The 17,121-nt window shown below is 37.5% G+C and overlaps 1 protein-coding gene across 1 annotated transcript in view; it reads right to left on the reverse strand.

The window, feature by feature from the left end:
• Positions 1-283: 283 nt before the first annotated feature.
• Positions 284-17,121, reverse strand: part of LTN1 (listerin E3 ubiquitin protein ligase 1) — a 46,131-nt gene continuing 29,293 nt past the window's right edge. Inside the window, exons 17-30 of the mRNA XM_045002266.1 lie at positions 16,004-16,163; positions 15,636-15,740; positions 15,205-15,347; positions 12,669-12,804; positions 11,521-11,665; positions 10,279-10,492; positions 9,692-9,929; positions 8,685-8,759; positions 7,967-8,153; positions 6,205-6,376; positions 3,884-4,104; positions 2,898-3,092; positions 2,121-2,288; positions 284-1,602 (exon numbers count right to left, since the gene is read on the reverse strand). Of these exons, the coding sequence (XP_044858201.1) occupies positions 1,540-1,602; positions 2,121-2,288; positions 2,898-3,092; positions 3,884-4,104; positions 6,205-6,376; positions 7,967-8,153; positions 8,685-8,759; positions 9,692-9,929; positions 10,279-10,492; positions 11,521-11,665; positions 12,669-12,804; positions 15,205-15,347; positions 15,636-15,740; positions 16,004-16,163 (2,222 nt within the window). The 3' untranslated portion in view covers positions 284-1,539. The remainder of the gene's footprint in view (positions 1,603-2,120; positions 2,289-2,897; positions 3,093-3,883; positions 4,105-6,204; positions 6,377-7,966; positions 8,154-8,684; positions 8,760-9,691; positions 9,930-10,278; positions 10,493-11,520; positions 11,666-12,668; positions 12,805-15,204; positions 15,348-15,635; positions 15,741-16,003; positions 16,164-17,121) is intronic.

Below are 17,121 nucleotides of genomic sequence, written 5' to 3' on the forward strand. Positions count from 1 at the left end.
AATTCACAAGATATGGGCAGCTAACTAATGAAGTTGTCCAGCTGTTTCATTTATCCAGCAGAAGTTGTCTCCTAATCTGCAATAAATAATCATTTAGACTAATGATTAATATTTAATAAATTACTATAAACATTTGAGAAGCCTTTCTACTAAAGTATCAAAATTATGGAAACAAATTGTTTCCCTTTAAAATGTTTTTCAGATTGATGTTAAAATACCACCTTTTGCTTTCTTTATTAAGAGATAATGGAGAACTTCTGCATTTTAATTAGCAGCTTAGTGCTTGCACTGCTGATCTATTGCACCTACAATAGATGTAGGCGTGTCTTTTCAAAAGCTACAAGTGATTCTGGGTGCCCACCTTGAAAGGGCCTGGTTTTGAGACAAGGCTGAGCACTCACCCTCTGAAAATCAGGCCCCTTTAAAAGGTCCATCTAACTGGATACCTAAAGCACAAGTCACTTAAAATTTAGGGTTTTTTTTTTTTTTTCCCAGAAAATCCATTGGCCAAAAGACAAAAGAAAAACAGGACAATCCCAAAAGCTTAAAAACATTGACGTAATAGGCCTATTTCTCCCTTTGTACTGTGTGACTGCACAGATCAAAAGATTTAACACGCGAAGCAACATGGCTTCAAAGTTAAAATGGGCTATATGTTCTGTACATGTTTCTCTGGAAAATCAACTTATATGAATGGAAGTTACAAGGGAAACAATTTTAAATTCAGTTATAAAGCTAAATCCCTGTGGTCAGTGGAGCATAAAGTTTCATTAACATGTTAAGGTTTTCACCAACTGCACATTAAGAAAGCAGCACTAATGAGAGCACAACAGCTGGTTGGCATCCTTCCTCTTCTCTAACTTCTCTCTCTGACTTTACCTGCTGAACTTTTAGAAATCAAAAAATTGGGTTACACTATTAACGTTCAGTTTATAAATACTTTAGATTACCTTGTATTTCAGATCAGGCTTTAACATTAAATTACCACTGATGTTTTATCATATGCTTTAAATTAACTTTAATGCAATAGCAACTGCAGCTAATAATTCAAATATGAGAAGATTTATAAATGCAAATTTAATGGTTCCAGAAATTCAGATCTTCATGCCACCTAAACTAAATTCACCTGTAAAATTAGAGGCACCATTCTGCTTGAGTGCATAACAGTATGTTGGATTGTACCTAGGTAGGTTTAATTGACTGAGTTGTAGTTGAACACTACTTTGGTGCAAACATAACTATTGAAATCACCTCTAAATTTTTAGAATACTTTAACATTTTAAAAAATATACAAATTAAAATAAACTATTCTTACATATATTTTCTTTTATATCAAAGAAGTGTTTCAGAACCCTTTACAATAACACAGTCCAGAGATCAACATGGATCATCCCTTTAGTCAAGCAATTTAAGATAATTCTGATATTATTTCCAAAAAGTAAGTTGGCTTCCTTCAATGTACAGTTCTTGACAGACCAGTGCCTCCTCTTCATTTACTACATTGTTCATTTTATTGAAGAGGGAGAAGAGCATTATATTTCAAAAAAAGGTCTCTCGACAAAGTGGGCAGGTGGATTTGTTGCTAGATGTGAACCATTTGTACTGAAAGAGAAACAGAAACATTTAAAATGTGAACATATGATGAATTTTAAGTGCTTTACACTTGAACACTTTCATTCAGTTTTGTTTGACAGGTGTAAGATTTTATCAGATATAGTGACATATAACTTGCCAGTGAAGATGGCTACCAAATACTAAATAGTCTAGTAAAAGTTATTTTTCGTATTAGCTGTGATAAGCAACTTCCCCTAGTGGAAGCAAAGTCATATAAAATACAAATATAAAACACAACATTAGTTTCTGAAAGATACCATCCAGGATTCTCCCTGTTGACTGGTCTCTTAAGAAGGTAGGATCCACAAGTGAGAACTCTCTTGGAATTATATTGTTAGAGAAGCAGTAATTTTCTTTTGTATGGCAATACAGACATCAACCTTTTCTGATATACTCATGATTACCATTTTGTCAGCTTTGATATAGCTTACATGCGGCCATTTAAATCAGATTTTAAATTTAGGCAAAATACAAACGTGTACACAAGACCAACTCTGGGTACTTACCAAACAGGCTGAATGGAATTTTTTCTTGCATGTCCTACAGGCTTTTTTGGGAAGAGAATAATTGGAACCATGTATGACTGAGAAACAGATCATGCAATCTTCAATGCCCTCAAACCGCTTATCCACATTATTTTTCCACAAAGCCAAGCCTTCCATAATACTTCCATTCTAACAGAGGGAAAGAGTCACAACAGCAATCAGTGATGTGTTAACATTTTAGAACATTTCTTATTTCTATTCTAGTAACACCCAGAAGCCCCAAGCAGGGGCTCCTTTGTACTAGGTGTTGCATACATACATAGGGGGACTTGGACCCTATCTTGAAAAATTAATCTAAGATGACATGCTATTTATGAAGGGTGTGGTAAAGGGATTAAACGTACAATTTTAATGTATATAATCAAATATAGCCCTGTATTTCAACTACAATGGACAGTATCCTATAATAGATCCTTCAGATTTCAGACTGTTCCTCTCTACAGATGCATAGTGGACAGCGTGCATTTAAGAGCATTTATAAAGCTATTTGCATTAATCCTTTTGTTAGTTTCTTATAATCACAAGTGTAGAGTGACATCTATAATTACCAACCAACCCAATTTTAGAGGGTCTCATGTTAGGGGAAGTTTTGAGACTGTAATAGTTCATCATCCATAGATGTAGATCCTGGTGTTACATTTCAGTCAACACTATATTGCTAAGATTGTTCTATCATTTTTGTGTCACTGTGTGTATGTCCTAAATTGTCAAAACCAAGGGCTTGGCCTAAAACTTCACCTGGTGAGTGAGGTACGTGCTTAACTGTAGCATCCAATTGCGCCACTGCTGAACAGCCACACCAACCCTCTTTCCACTCTCAACTGTTATTGAGCCCAGTGGGTAATTTGGCGGAAGCTGTATTATCAGTTCAATAAATATATCATCAACTGAATAGGTAGCAATCACTTCCCGAGTAGCAGACCGAGCTTTTACCTATAGAAAAACAGAAACATTCAAAAGACTGGTGAGATCTCACTTTACGTTAAACATACACTTTCTCGAGTCTTTTTACATTACATGAAACATCCACAATTTACTGCATATGCTTGGACCAGGAAAACAAGTGACTGACAAATCTTTTCATGCCAAATTAAACAGAACTGGTATCAGCCAATCAGACTGAAAGATGGCTGACAATCACTGATAAATTAAAAAAAAAAAAAAGACACTAGGCAGAAGGTACCATATTGATAGTAGTCTTGCAAAAAACAGCACTTATATGGATAACCTCTCTGACTGAAGTACATGCACCAAGATTTTCTACACTATTCCAAATACAGGAAGTCAGCAATTATATAGTGAACAAACGTCATCCTACTAAACCAATAACAAATGAAATTATACTATCAATCATTTATGATAATAGAAATAAAGTCGTTTTATTCATTGTCAGAGGATCAATCAGGTTCTGAAAAAGCAACATCTCTGCTTTGACCATTACAGCATTTTGATAAAGATCTAGGGTAAAATCCTGGCTCCACTGACGTCAATGGCAAAACTGTTGACTTCTACAGGGTCAGGATTTCAATCCAATCACAACTGCAAGAGAGCACTATCCTGGGATAGTTATATTCCATTGATATTATCTCAGTGATCTTTATCTAGATGGCACTTAAAACACCTTATTGTATTTAATGGCTGGTTTAGAAACATTGGAGAGTTTATATTTCAATTTTTACAAGACAATTCACAAAACTTTTTGAGAAGATAAAGGCCTTACTAACCGTCATGCCATTAAATAACTGTGTGCTAGTCTGCACAGAAGATATTTCTTGTAAAGAAAGTACATTGCTGACGTATTTGCTTGTAAATTTATCTACTACATTGAAGACCCGTTTCTCACAGCTATTCCACCAAAGCCTAACCATGGCTGGCAAGTCCTTTAATGTCATATGATACACCGAGCAGGCCAAGTGTGGAATCTGAGAGGACAGTACTGCTGTATCTGGGGGGGGAAAAAAATCAAAAACATTTTGTCAAATATCATATAGGTGACAAAGCATTGTTTCTGCCCCATGCCTATAGGAGCATTATTTTAATAATTTGATTATATGACAGAGCCTGTTGCTGGCGATGGAAAGCATGCCAAAAATTCCCAACCCCTCTTGTCCATAAATGCTATCTTTCTTATGAACATTGAGATTTAGAGCTGGTCAGAAAAACTTCAACAGAATCCTTGGAGAAAGCAGCTGTGTCTAAACTGAAATGCTCTGCCAACTTGTGTTCATTTTGCTGAAATTTTACCAAAAAAAAGGGAAAATTGTTCCAACAACGTCTAAGTGTTCCATTTGGCTGTTTTTAAAATTAAACGTTTCAACTTCCTTTCTAAACAACTTTTCATTTTATTTTGGTTATGTTATATAGTAATATGAAAATGATGAAATCAAAACAAACATTTTAATTTTGAAAGTGTATTTCCTTGCCTCTGTTACCAATATCACTTTAGATTATTGGAAAAATAATTTTCAAGTCTAATTTTCTTTTTGCACTTCTCTGGTAGAACAATGAAAATTAACTACCGTATATACTTGTTCATAAGCCAAATTTTTTTAGTAAAAAGGTAAGCACCCAAGAAGGGGGTCGGCTTATGAATGGGTATAGAGAGGGAGAGGTGGGACACAGCCCTTCCCCCCAACAGAGGGAGCAAGGAGAGGCAGCACAGCCAGCAGAGACAGAAGGGAAGAGGCGGGCCCAGGGTCTCCCCACTTCTGGCCACGCTGCTCTCCCCCAGCCTCCAAAGCAGCTGCAGCTCTGGGGCTGGCAGGCTGCAGCCGTGCCACTCGCTTCGCCCCCAGAGCAGGCTGTGCCCATGCCGCCTGGCCCGCCACAGCATGCTGCGCCCAACCCACTGGAACATGCTGCGGCCACACCGCCTGGTCTGGCCTGCCGGAGCAGCTCCAGCCAGGCTGTTCATCCTCCCCTGGTGGGAAGGGATGGGATGGGGAGAGGGTGGGGGTCCTGGGCTAGGGGTGGGGTCATGTGGGGGGTGGTCACCGGGGTTACTCCCCTCACTTCCGGGTTCTCCCCCCAAAACATTTCCCCACCAGTTGCTGTCCTGGCCCATCAGGGTAAGCAGCTGGCATGCTGGGACACTTTGTTTACTTAGGTTTATCTCCATGCCTGTGGACTCTCGAGGTAAACAAACCATCTCGGCCCTCCAGCGGCTTATCCTGATGCCCGGGAGCCAAAGTTTGCTGACCCCTGAATTATAGGATCAGCTTATGAACGGGTTATAAAAAATTTCCATTTTTACTTATCCATCCTGGGGGTGTCGGCTTATAAACGAACCAGCTTATGATCGAGTATATACGGTAATCTACTTAACTTTTGTCTTTAGACAATTTAACACTCTGTTTCTCATGCATTAGCACTCTGCTGCAACATTTGTATTTGCAGATACGTGAATGCAAATACGAGTTAAGTATTTTGAAGAAAGTTTTATTAACTTCATATATATTTTTAAATAGACAATTTAAAAGTTGGCTTAAGCTACGTAAAAGTGTCAATTTAAGAAATGAAGCAAGAAATCTGCATGCAGATTTTAACACATTGTAGGCTTAAATATTTCCCCTTTCTTGCACCACCTAAACTAGTGGTTCTCAAACTTTTGTATTGATGACCCCTTTCACACAGTAAGCCTCTGAGTGCGACCCCCCCCCTTATAAATTAAAAACACGTTTTTTAATATTTAACACAATTATAAATGCTGGAGGCGAAGCGGGGCCTGGGGTAGAAGCTGGCAGCTCGTCCTCCCTACCCCCCGCGTAATAACCTCGTGACCCCCTGAGGGGTCACGACCCCCAGTCTGAGAACCCTGGATTTAAACCCAGAATGTGTACAGACACAGGGCACTATTATTTTTAGAGATAAATTGGTATTAAGGATTTCCCATCACAGCTTTTTCTGGAAATAACTCAGTAATGAGACTAAGGAAGGGAAATGTTTCTCTAGGATTTATCATTTTCTTTCACTAAGAAGCATATTTTAACCTTATTAAGGCTAAAGTCACTCTGCGTGAACAAATATCATATACATTTTTACTAACCTTTGACACCTAAATGAAGTTCTTCAGTAAAGAAAGTTTGTGTGTCCTTATCTGGGACTTCAGTAGCTGGCCCTGAAAAGGCAGGGTTTTCTGGCATAAGCCTGAACAGGTGATAAAGAAGTTTATTCAGATTCTTAGTTCTTCGAAGGTACTGTGAATATAAAGCCCGCAGCTGGTGGAGGGGAAAATAAAGTATGTATGAGTCCTAATAAAAAGCAGCTTGTTCTGATATGAACATGTACATGTAGAGAGGAAGGTTGGTCCAGTGATTAGGGCACTAGCCTTGGACCTGGGAGACTCTGGTTGAATTCTTTGCTCCACCACAGACTTCCTGTATGACCCTGGGCAAGCCACTTAAGCCTGTCTGTAACTCAGTTTACTATCTTGAAATGGTAGTACTTCCCTACCTAACGGGGTGTTGGGAGGGTAAATACATTAAAGATGGTGAGGTGCTCATCTACTAATCGTGATGAGGACTATATAAATACCTATGATAGACAGACATCTACATGTAAACACTAAGCATGGAGATAAATTGATTAGGGCAGTCCAACATATAGGCTATCTGGAAAAGCATTCTGACACCAAAGTCTATTACTATCTTTTAAGTAAACTGATGTAAGCCTCATGGTTCAAGCTATTGAATTAGACTAAACCAAGAACTCAAGAACATACTGTAGGGAACAATCTTGTGCTTGAATAGGCGAGAACAGCTAAGAGAAATGGAAAAATCTAAATTTAGAATGTTGTTTTAGCTTTCTTTCCAATGAGCTGTTAACACAGAATTCATTTCCATTACATCTATACCTACAATTGTGAACTCCACAAATGAAATAGGAATCCAAATGGTTCACTTTGATAAATATTATATATAATGTCATAACATTTATATCACCCTTTAACAGTAAAAAATTACATTATTTTGGACAACTTCTTAAATGGGATTTAGATACTTTATAATATGATACTAAATTTAAAATTAGGAGTCACTGATGCATAGAGTAGATTGATTGTAAGAATAGCAATGTACGCAATATGCCTTGTACTGTGAACTATCAACCACATTATCTTAAAAACACTGTTCCATGTCCCTCAGGTATTGTTTACTGATTGAATCAAAAAAGTTTTCTGGTGGCTAGTAAGGTTAACTACAGCTGTATATTTAATTAACTGCATCAAATACTTCTTATTTACAAACAATAGTTTGAATTCAAATTAGGAATCTCTTGAAGCAAGATTGTTTTCCTTAAATGAACATTAATATACAGGGTTCTACACTGATGTCTTGCTTCCTGTCGAGGAAGATTTCTAAATACTGTAAAGTAAGCATTTAAAAGGTGGATAAATAGAATATTAATAAAATGTCAATGAAGCTGCTTAAAATTGCTTACAAATTAAATATTTTAATAAAATTCTTAAAGCATTATATTTACTACTCAGTGTAGTAGCAGCTTTCTGCACTGCCATGTCAAACATATGAGTTCCACTGCTAGCTTAATGGCAGAGCTAGTAGTGCTGTGTAAGAAATGCTCAGCACCAGGGAAAGGAGAGATCGGAGTGAGTTCTATCAGTGTATTCAGTGTTGATGGGTTCTAAAAAGAATATCACTAATTCTGCATCAGCTGAAGGCCTGAAGCCACTGAATACTTAAAAGGAAGAAAAATATTAAGAGGAAACTTCAGGACCAAATGTAAATGGACATTGGCCAGATAAGAGTGTAAAGAAAACCCATTGGGAGAAAAAACATTCATTAAATACATACTTGAGAAGAAGCTGCCTTGAAGAAAGTTAATATTAATTTCCATGTGAGAAGATATCCTAAAATGAAGCAGAACTCTTCGCTGAGCGGCTGAACAACTGCATACTCTCCAACTGGAATGCAATCTAGAATGTTTTCTAGAAAGAGTTCTTGAGTGGCAAGAACAGACATAAGAGCTGCTGGTGGTGACCTATGGAATGATAAGGCATTATATTTGCTATAGCGATGAATTTTACAAAATAAAACTTTCTTAGAACACAAAATGGTTTTATATTTTACAGCCTGCTCAGCATCCTCTCAGTACCAAACATGTAAATACATCAAAAGAAGCTCTCTTCTTACGATGAAATTCTCTACTCAGTTCTGCACAGCAGCATTACATTTTAATAGACCTCTCCCCTTAACTAGACAGACCTCCGATTAACTTCTGGTAGGAAGAGCAGAATATAGAAATTGAATGCTACTATGGGGATCTGAACGGAGGACTCTGGCCTTTATTTGAATTGCTTTAACTTATATTTGGGCAGAACTCACAGTGTGCTAGTGCTGGATAAACACAACAGAAAGCACAATCCATTCTTACCACCTAGGAAAGTGGTAATACTGAACTAACTGCTTCTGAAGTTTGTTTTTTCCGATGCTATACCCCATGACATGCAACACCCCATCCCCTTTAAAGATGCAGAACTGAAGTCAAAATAGAAAAGAAAAAAAAACATACAAAGCTGATTCCTCTTCTTCATCACCATAGGATTTGAGATCCTCATCATCAAATTTAGGCAACTCGGGCATTAACCTGTGGAGTTGAGAGGAAGGTGGAGTGAACCAGTTTTCATTTTTACTGCCTACACCATTTATCTCTTATATCAAGAAAAGCATTAATTTGTTGGCAATGTATTTATTAAAAATAGTCTGTGTCTATAAGACACAGCCAAAACTGGTTGCTTAAATTACAGGTGCCAGAAGGCACATAATCTTGCTCAGTTTTTCCCTTTACTCATCTTTACTTTAGGAGGACTCAGAAGTCCTAACATCTATACTTCTGAGCAAGCCTATCATCAGCATTTACAGACCTTTGAGGGCACTCTAAAGAGGCACAAGCTGCTATGGAGCCTATGTTTCAAGGCATATGTACCTTACAAATTACATGAAAGGTAGTTAAGTATATGTACCACATTTCAAATTTCTGGCACTGGAGCCATCCAAAGAAAGTTCAGAAGAATCTTGAGAATAAGGAAGAATTATTCCCCACTTTCCTCATACACAAATGTCTGAAGAGTTTTGGTTCAAACTCTCTAGTAAAATTTACCTTCAGACAGAGACCAAGCCGGGAAAATCTCAGCTCAACAGACAAAAGTTTTGGAAAGCTGTGTATGTCTCAAAACAAGGGTTAGACTGAAAACACTTAGGCAACCCTGGATTGTAGTAATATTGATACTATACTTAAAGCACATACACAATTCTGTCAGAAAATCAAATTACATTTTCATGTTCCTTACTAAAGTTTTTCCTTTATGTTAATATATTAGTCTAAAATTAAAACATTTATAAAATTACTCAGTATTTACACTGAATATATGTATATCAAAGTTCACTACATGTACATAAATTACCACTTAGTGATTTTTCTAAATGGAAAACTATTTTACTAGTCTCCTCACATTTCAAAATGCAAAATTTTACAGAGTTTAAAAACAGAGAGGGAAAGATCACTGGTTGATTCCTTACTTATATAGCATGTGGTAGACAGTGATTTGTACAGGTCTAGCTCGGAAGAGCAGCAGTGGAGATAATGTGTTTAACAAGGTCTGTAGGTTATCTGGGAGGTTTGTTTTCTGGCCAGCAACAAACTTGGCTGGCAATTTGTGGTTCAACAATTGGTCCTTTGAAATGTATGTTAGAACTTCACCTAAGGACTTCAGTATAGAGTTCTGAAAGGATTTTTCAGATGGATCTTTGCTTTCCCCTGTTCAGAATGGAGAAAAACAGCAAGTTACATTTGTAGCTCAGTTTGTTATGGTTACAAGTGGGTTCAGTCACAAACAACTAAGGCACACTATTTCCACTTATCTAAATTATCCAATTCTAAATATTCTTAAAAATCAAAGTGTAATTATATATCCCTTAAATATTTTTCACTGATTGTTGCTTATCCATTATGTGCTAGTTAAATACTGTCTAACAACTACATGAATAGAGCACTCAATATAATAAAGTCAAACTTAGTCTGTCAGCTATTCTACTTAAAAATACCTCTACTCAGGTCACTTGTCATATAAAGCTACTACCCTGCTTATCATTTGCCATATACTTGCCTGTGACTTTTACCAACAAAGTTAACAGCAAGTTGTGAATGCCTTCAGAAAAGAATTCCTTCCATTCACTGATCAGGTTCATAGGAAGATTTTGGATAGCCTCAGGAGTTGCTGCCTGGAAGTATGCACTAAGGGCAGAAGCCAAGTCACAGCTGACACAGGCAAAAATTTGCACCAGTGGAACATGATAAAGCGCATGGTTTTCCCTTGTTGTCTGGAAAAAAAATGGCAGTAATTTCTTAGTCCTCACTCTGCTTTAAGACAGTTATTTTATACTACATTTATACAGAGTTATATATCACTATAGAATTTGTAGTTCATCAAGTGCTTTGAGATGTATGATGGAAAAGTTATCTCTACATCAGTTACCTCTACAAAATATACTATATGAGAATTAGTAAATAAGACAAATCTGTGCTCAAGCCACTTCAGAGCTCCTGGTATTTGACCTCACAATGTTATTTAAAAACTTCTGCTGGATCCCAATGAAAGTAAAAAAAATACAATAAGTTTCCCCAGCTCGTATCAAGGTTTAGAATAATGGATTGTTTCCATCTTTACAGAACCTGTTACATAATGGTAGGCAGAAACTGCCACCAAGTGGATTCAAATAGTAATGTGTGTATCTGCAACACTAAACCTTACACGGCCAAGTAGGCCAAAACCATAGTTTAAAAAAAGCACCCCCGTTCCCTCCCAATATAAAAACTTCATAAGCTTCATTCATTAAATCATTTCCATATTGTAGAAAACTTACGTTCAACCAGAAATTACTAAAATGGTGCCCACTCCCTTGGACAAAAATCAATCCCCTCCCTCAAATTGGGCTCCTGCTTTATTTTTATTCTGTCAAGATCCACAAAAAGTAATGTGACTAACTATTGAAAATCCTCTAAAATTATACGTCTATATAGCAAGTCCACAAATGTGGCTGCCACTATGTTTTGGGCTACTGTCTTTAAATTAACATCCATCCTTCCAGTTTGTAATGATACTGGTGTAAAATGAATATGTTTCTTGCCAAAGTAGATGATGCAACCCCTGTACTTATGATGAAAGCTGCTATAAGAACATACAGAGAAAGGTATTAAGGCTTAAATATCTGTTCTTTAGCTTCCTTATTTTAAATACAGAAAAAAAAAAAACGAGTCTAGTGTCAAATGAATAGGTGTCGAATGTCCATTCTGAGAGTCCTATTTCAGGATGCAATATACTGTTTAGCAATGATGCTTATCATATTACCTCTAACCAAGCCAGCATGGAGCACATTATGAAGTCCCACTCATTGTCCATCAGTGGAGACGTGGAATATTTTAGCAACAGTGGAAAGTAACGGATCATCTCTATATTGAAACCAAGCAACTGAGGCGTTGCTTCTTTAAGATTGCTGCAACAGAAGTACAGAAGTTAAAACCATCCTCATTAATGCAGAGGAATACAATATTTCTGTTCTAGCCTTAGGGTTTCCTCTTAGGCCAAATTCAAATTCTATACTGGAATCTGCCTAAGTACTTAAAATACCCTTGCTTTCTTTGAGGTTAGTTCCTATGTAAACTAATAAGTCTACATAACAGGAACAAGATAAACCAACATGCAAACAAACAAGAAATTCTGTGATTCTAGACAGGCCACCAACTACACATTACACTTATCTATTTCCTCAAATAATAACCTAATGTAAATCAGTAAGTTTAGTAATTGAAACTATGGTTTGCATTATACTCGAGGACACAATTCAACATGGGTTTACAAGATTTAATGATTTTCTGTAGCCAATAAAATATACGAATGAATCACATAGAGTTTAGTTTCAAGTGTGAGCACCTGGGTGCACGAATCCCACAAGTTAATGCACAAATTGATACACAAACACCTACAACGATTGCCTACTTTAAATGCATAATGCAGGAACAATGAAATTCTCTTGCCAGTTCATCCTCATTTCATGACATCATTACACAGATCTCTTCAGTAAACCCAAGATGGATGAACTTCAGACAAATGAAAGTATTTCTTCTCTGCATGTTAAGTCTTCGGTCAGATTTTCAGGCCCAGATTTCTAAAATACAGGTGCCTGAAATTCACCTCCCAAGTCTTTATTTAGGTATCTAAATAAGTGATCTGATCGTCAAAGTGCTGGGTATGCAGAAGCTGCTGGACGCTCAACCCTTTTGAAAATCCAGCTATTTATTAAGGTTCTTCATCAAGGATGTAACCCCCAATCCTGAAAAGATGTATGCATGTCCTTAACTTCAAGCATCCAAGTAGTCCTACTGAATGGGAACTTTAAAAAATAGATTTTTGTCTTTAAACTCTTTATCCTTCTAAATAGGCTGTTTTAAAATACATAGTAAGATTTGGCTATGTTAAGTTATAGCAAAATTACCCACCAGCTGAAAAGGAAGCTGTCCTCATCATCATTTCTCCATGACATAATGATTTTTAGTATTCCAGGCAGTAGTTCTTGACAATCAATGCTTCCACTGTGTAAACAGGAGTTTAAAATGGCAAGATATCCAAAAGCTCCTACAATACAGTAAAATACCATGTAAAAAGCACATATAACATGTTGAATGCTCTTGAATATATTAATGTATTTATTAACAAGACAATGCCAGCACAGGAAAGAAAAAGTGCATATCCAATTACTACTTTTTGTTTGTATCTTACATATACAAACATACAAAAATTTGTTCTGGACAATATTTAGATTTCTCTTATTCTTTCGGTAGTTAATCCGCTATTATCATAACATTTAATTGTAAGTTTACACAGTTAATGATAGAAGTGATTAAAAAATGCAAACTCAGGTTCCAACAGCACATTTATCCTTTGCAGCACAAAACAAAGAGCAATAGGTTAAACCAGGGGTGGGCAAACTTTTTGGCCCAAGAGCCACATCAGGGGTAGAAATTGTATGGTGGGCCATGAATGCTCACAAAATTGGGGTTGGGGTGCGGAAGGAGTGTGGGCTCTCGAGTGGGGCTGTGGATGAGGAGTTGGGGTGTAGGAGGGTTAACTGATGGGACCAAGGGGTTCGGAGAGCAGGAGGCGGATCAGGGCTGGGGTAGGGGGTTGGGGCATGGGTGCAGGCTCTGAGCAGCGGTTAACTCAAGCGGCTCCTGGAAGCAGTGGCATGTCCCTTTTCAGGCTCCTATGCGTGGAGAAGCCCCCAACCCTGCTAGCGCCAGAGCAGGCCATGTAGCTGCTTCTGGGAGCCGCGTGGTATGGCCCCTGACCCAGCGCCCCGGCTGGAGCAGCGGAGCAGGGCCGAGCCGCGTGGTGCTGCCCTGACCCAGCGCTCCGGCCAGAGCGGGGCCAAGTCACGTGGTGTGGGTTGCGGGCCAGCTTAAAACAGCTCATGGGACGGATTCAGGCCGTAGTTTGCCCACCCCTGGGTTAAACTATACATTTAATGAGATAATTAGAAAAAGAAAATTTTACACATATGCAACATGCAGAAACGAGACACCTATGTTAACTGAGAACCCTTATTGCTGCATTAATGTATTTTTTCCATTTAAATTTCCATTTTAAAAGAAAGAAGAAAATATGCATTTACACCTCCTGGAGAATAGGTACATTTTTTCCAAGCACCATACCAATGATGTGAGCATTCCATTAACTGCACCCTTTATATGTGCACGTCAAGGAGCATACACCTCACACAAGATCTGGTGCTGTATTTACAAGAACTTTACCAGCTCTTTCATGAAGTGAGTAGAGTACAGACTCGAGGGGGAACTCATTCCTTGACAAATGTTTAGAAACTGGGCACACATTCCTTGGCCAGGACCCTTTGGAGAAATAGGATGGGGGCAGAATGGGACATGTGGACCAGAGGAGCTGACTGGGAATCTATTCTCCTCAGTCACAGAGGAGTGTGCCGAAGAGACACATGGGGATCTCCTATACAACCAGGGAATAGTCTGAGATCCACTCCCCTGTTATCTACTTAAAATTTCCCAGGTCAGGCCCTGGTGGCCCAAATGCAGTCTCACAAGCAAAGACAGAGAGCCCAGAAAATGTTAACTGAATGTATAACCCAATGATAATATAGTCAAATACACACTAGTTGTGTGGAAAATAAAGAATCTGATGGGGCAGGAAAATTCAAGATTCTGATCAACTGTTCCCCCTTAACCAGTGTTTAAAAATTCACATTTACAAAGCCTTTACAATATGTCTATTTGCAAGTGCTCAAAGATACAACACAGTTTTGCCCAAACGGTGATGAATTTGTTTTAACAATGCTATGATTTTCAAATTCAGCAAGAGAGATATATTCCTCACTGAGGAACAGTCACATGACAAGTATCAAGTTTTTATGTAGCTTGGTCAATAAGAGCATGGCCAAAAATGAATGAAAACAAGGAAGAGGGAGGAAGAGTGTTTTGTTTTTTATTTTAACTACACCATACTTAAACACCTCAAGGGATTTTTCTTATACTTCCCATACAATTCTTCTTTGGGCAGAAACCCAACTATAAAAAGTTTAGGCTCAAAAGGATAATTTTCCAGAAAGTTACACCTTTTCAAAAGCGACATAGGACACTTAGGAGTCTAAGTCACATTAATTCATACTGCAACACTGAGCAGTGCTATGCCTAAATACCAAAAAAAAATCTGGACCTGGGTCATTTGTTTCCCATTCTGGATGGGCCATGTGGATAATACTTAGTTATATATATATATGAGAACAGTCCTTAATAGTTTATAAAACTGTTGGTACAACATGTAATCAAGACAAAATATGCTGACAATTGAAGATACTGCAGTTTCATTCCATTAACAATTTGTTTGTAGTAAACAGTTGCCTTATCAAATAGTCTATGAAGCATTACTACGAATAAATTAGTTACAAATTCGTCCCATCTTAAATTAATAAACCAAACTGGCTGAAGAGTGTATAGTTATGTTACTGACCATCAGTACTGATAAGCTCGGTTTGCATGCATGCCATAAGTTTAGCAGTACACTGGATAACTAGTTCTTCCTTTTCTTCTTCGGGTAAAAATGGAGACAGGCTCTGAACTGTATGTAAGTTGCCTTCGGTTAATGGGAAAAACCTGTTCATGTAAACAAGACAACAAGAATGAAACAGGGAAACAAAGATCAGTTTTATTATAGGAAAATGTAAATTGGCTCCTAGGGATCATGGATCAAAGAAGGATTATTTCATATTCTGCTTCTTTCAAGACATTTATATACAGTAAATTGCATTTATTTTACCCTGCATATATAAATGATAAACAGTACCCATCCTACATATTTCATTCATCAGAACCAGTAGCAATGCAGTATCAGCAACATTCACTCACAACTACAAAGAATTATGAATTGTAGTATTAGAATACCCTTCTGTCATCTTATAAAGTTGTTTTATTTCACTGGATGCAATATTCTTTGTATGGATCACTCTAACCATGGCTAAGGCCCAAAGTCCTCCACACTCTTTTGATCTACAGAAGAAAAAGGAAAAAAAAAAAAAAAGAACTATTTAATTTACATGTAGATTGTATACATACACACACACCCCCTACATATGTGAACATATCAAGGAAAAGACCTTAACGAAAGAAGTCAGAATGAAATCACATCAGTAAAAGCGATCTCTGTAATAGATCACATCAGTAAAAGTAATAATCTCTGTCGTGCAAATGCCAAAGTCAGAATAAGTCAGGAATGTTATATTTCATCAAGTATTTTCTAAATCTGTACCTACCTGTTAAATAATATTTGCAGAAGGTTGGTTGTATTACCAAATGCACTTAAGTCCTCATATGTAATACTGATTACTTGAAGCATGTTGAGAAATTCAAGGAGGAGACAAGGAGGATCATCAAGTTCTTCAATCCACTGCAAAGAGTATAGCAGTTCTGCAACTAATCACACCAACAAAAGTATCGGTTTTAATATAAGCATGGTGTATGCGGGGACCCTCTGCTTACATTTCCATGTATCTTGGTAACAACACAAAAACGCTTACATTCACACATGACTTCAGGTGCTGAGAGGAATGAGCTGGACTCCTGGCACCAACACTTATGTACTTTGGGGTTAACAATAGGTAATAATCCACAATTAATTTAAGCCATTCTAGATGCTTAGGCACTATTAAAATGGGGTGGGGGAAAGCATGGAAAGGACTCTAGTTAGTGACTCTTCTCCTACACCTTCATATTTTTTTCCTCTTCTTGGCTCTAATTTTCCTGACTGCTGCTCCTAAACTAGGCAGTCAAGACCGAATTTCAGATAGTAATCCCAGTCTGAAGTTAGAAACCAGATCTTAAATTACTGTGTGTTTGTTTCTTTTTCATCCTCGTATGAAGGACCACACTGAGAAGTTACATTCCTCTTCAATAGCAACAGAAGAAGAACATGGAGTGGCATCACTACTTCATAAAATGCATAACGTCAATGGTCAGATCTGATTTTAAAACATGAAAACAATTAAGCCACTTCACAAGTAAAAGCGACTGAACGAGAGGGAGGTACGGATGGACAGATGAGGATAAGAAAAATGGTTGCAATAACATCTTTGATCTCATGCCTAACACTCAAGTATGTACCAATACACCTGGATACACTGCATGTATGCTCACCATGCAGCAGGCAGTGTTTTGGGATAGCCGGTATTTAAGAACAACTATTTTTACCTCAGTGTATGCTAAGAGGTTAGTTGAGAGAGTATGAATACAAGCAAAAAATGAAAGGCCAGAAGGGTTCTAGATATATAAACACCACACTAAAAGATACTTGTGCACTTAAAGCAGGATCAGAACAACAACTGTAAAAGATATAGGATAGAGTAATAATGTCAGCTATATTCCAAACCTTTCA

Source organism: Mauremys mutica, chromosome 1, assembly GCF_020497125.1.
Source record: "Mauremys mutica isolate MM-2020 ecotype Southern chromosome 1, ASM2049712v1, whole genome shotgun sequence".
NCBI classification, from domain to species: Eukaryota; Metazoa; Chordata; order Testudines; family Geoemydidae; genus Mauremys; species Mauremys mutica.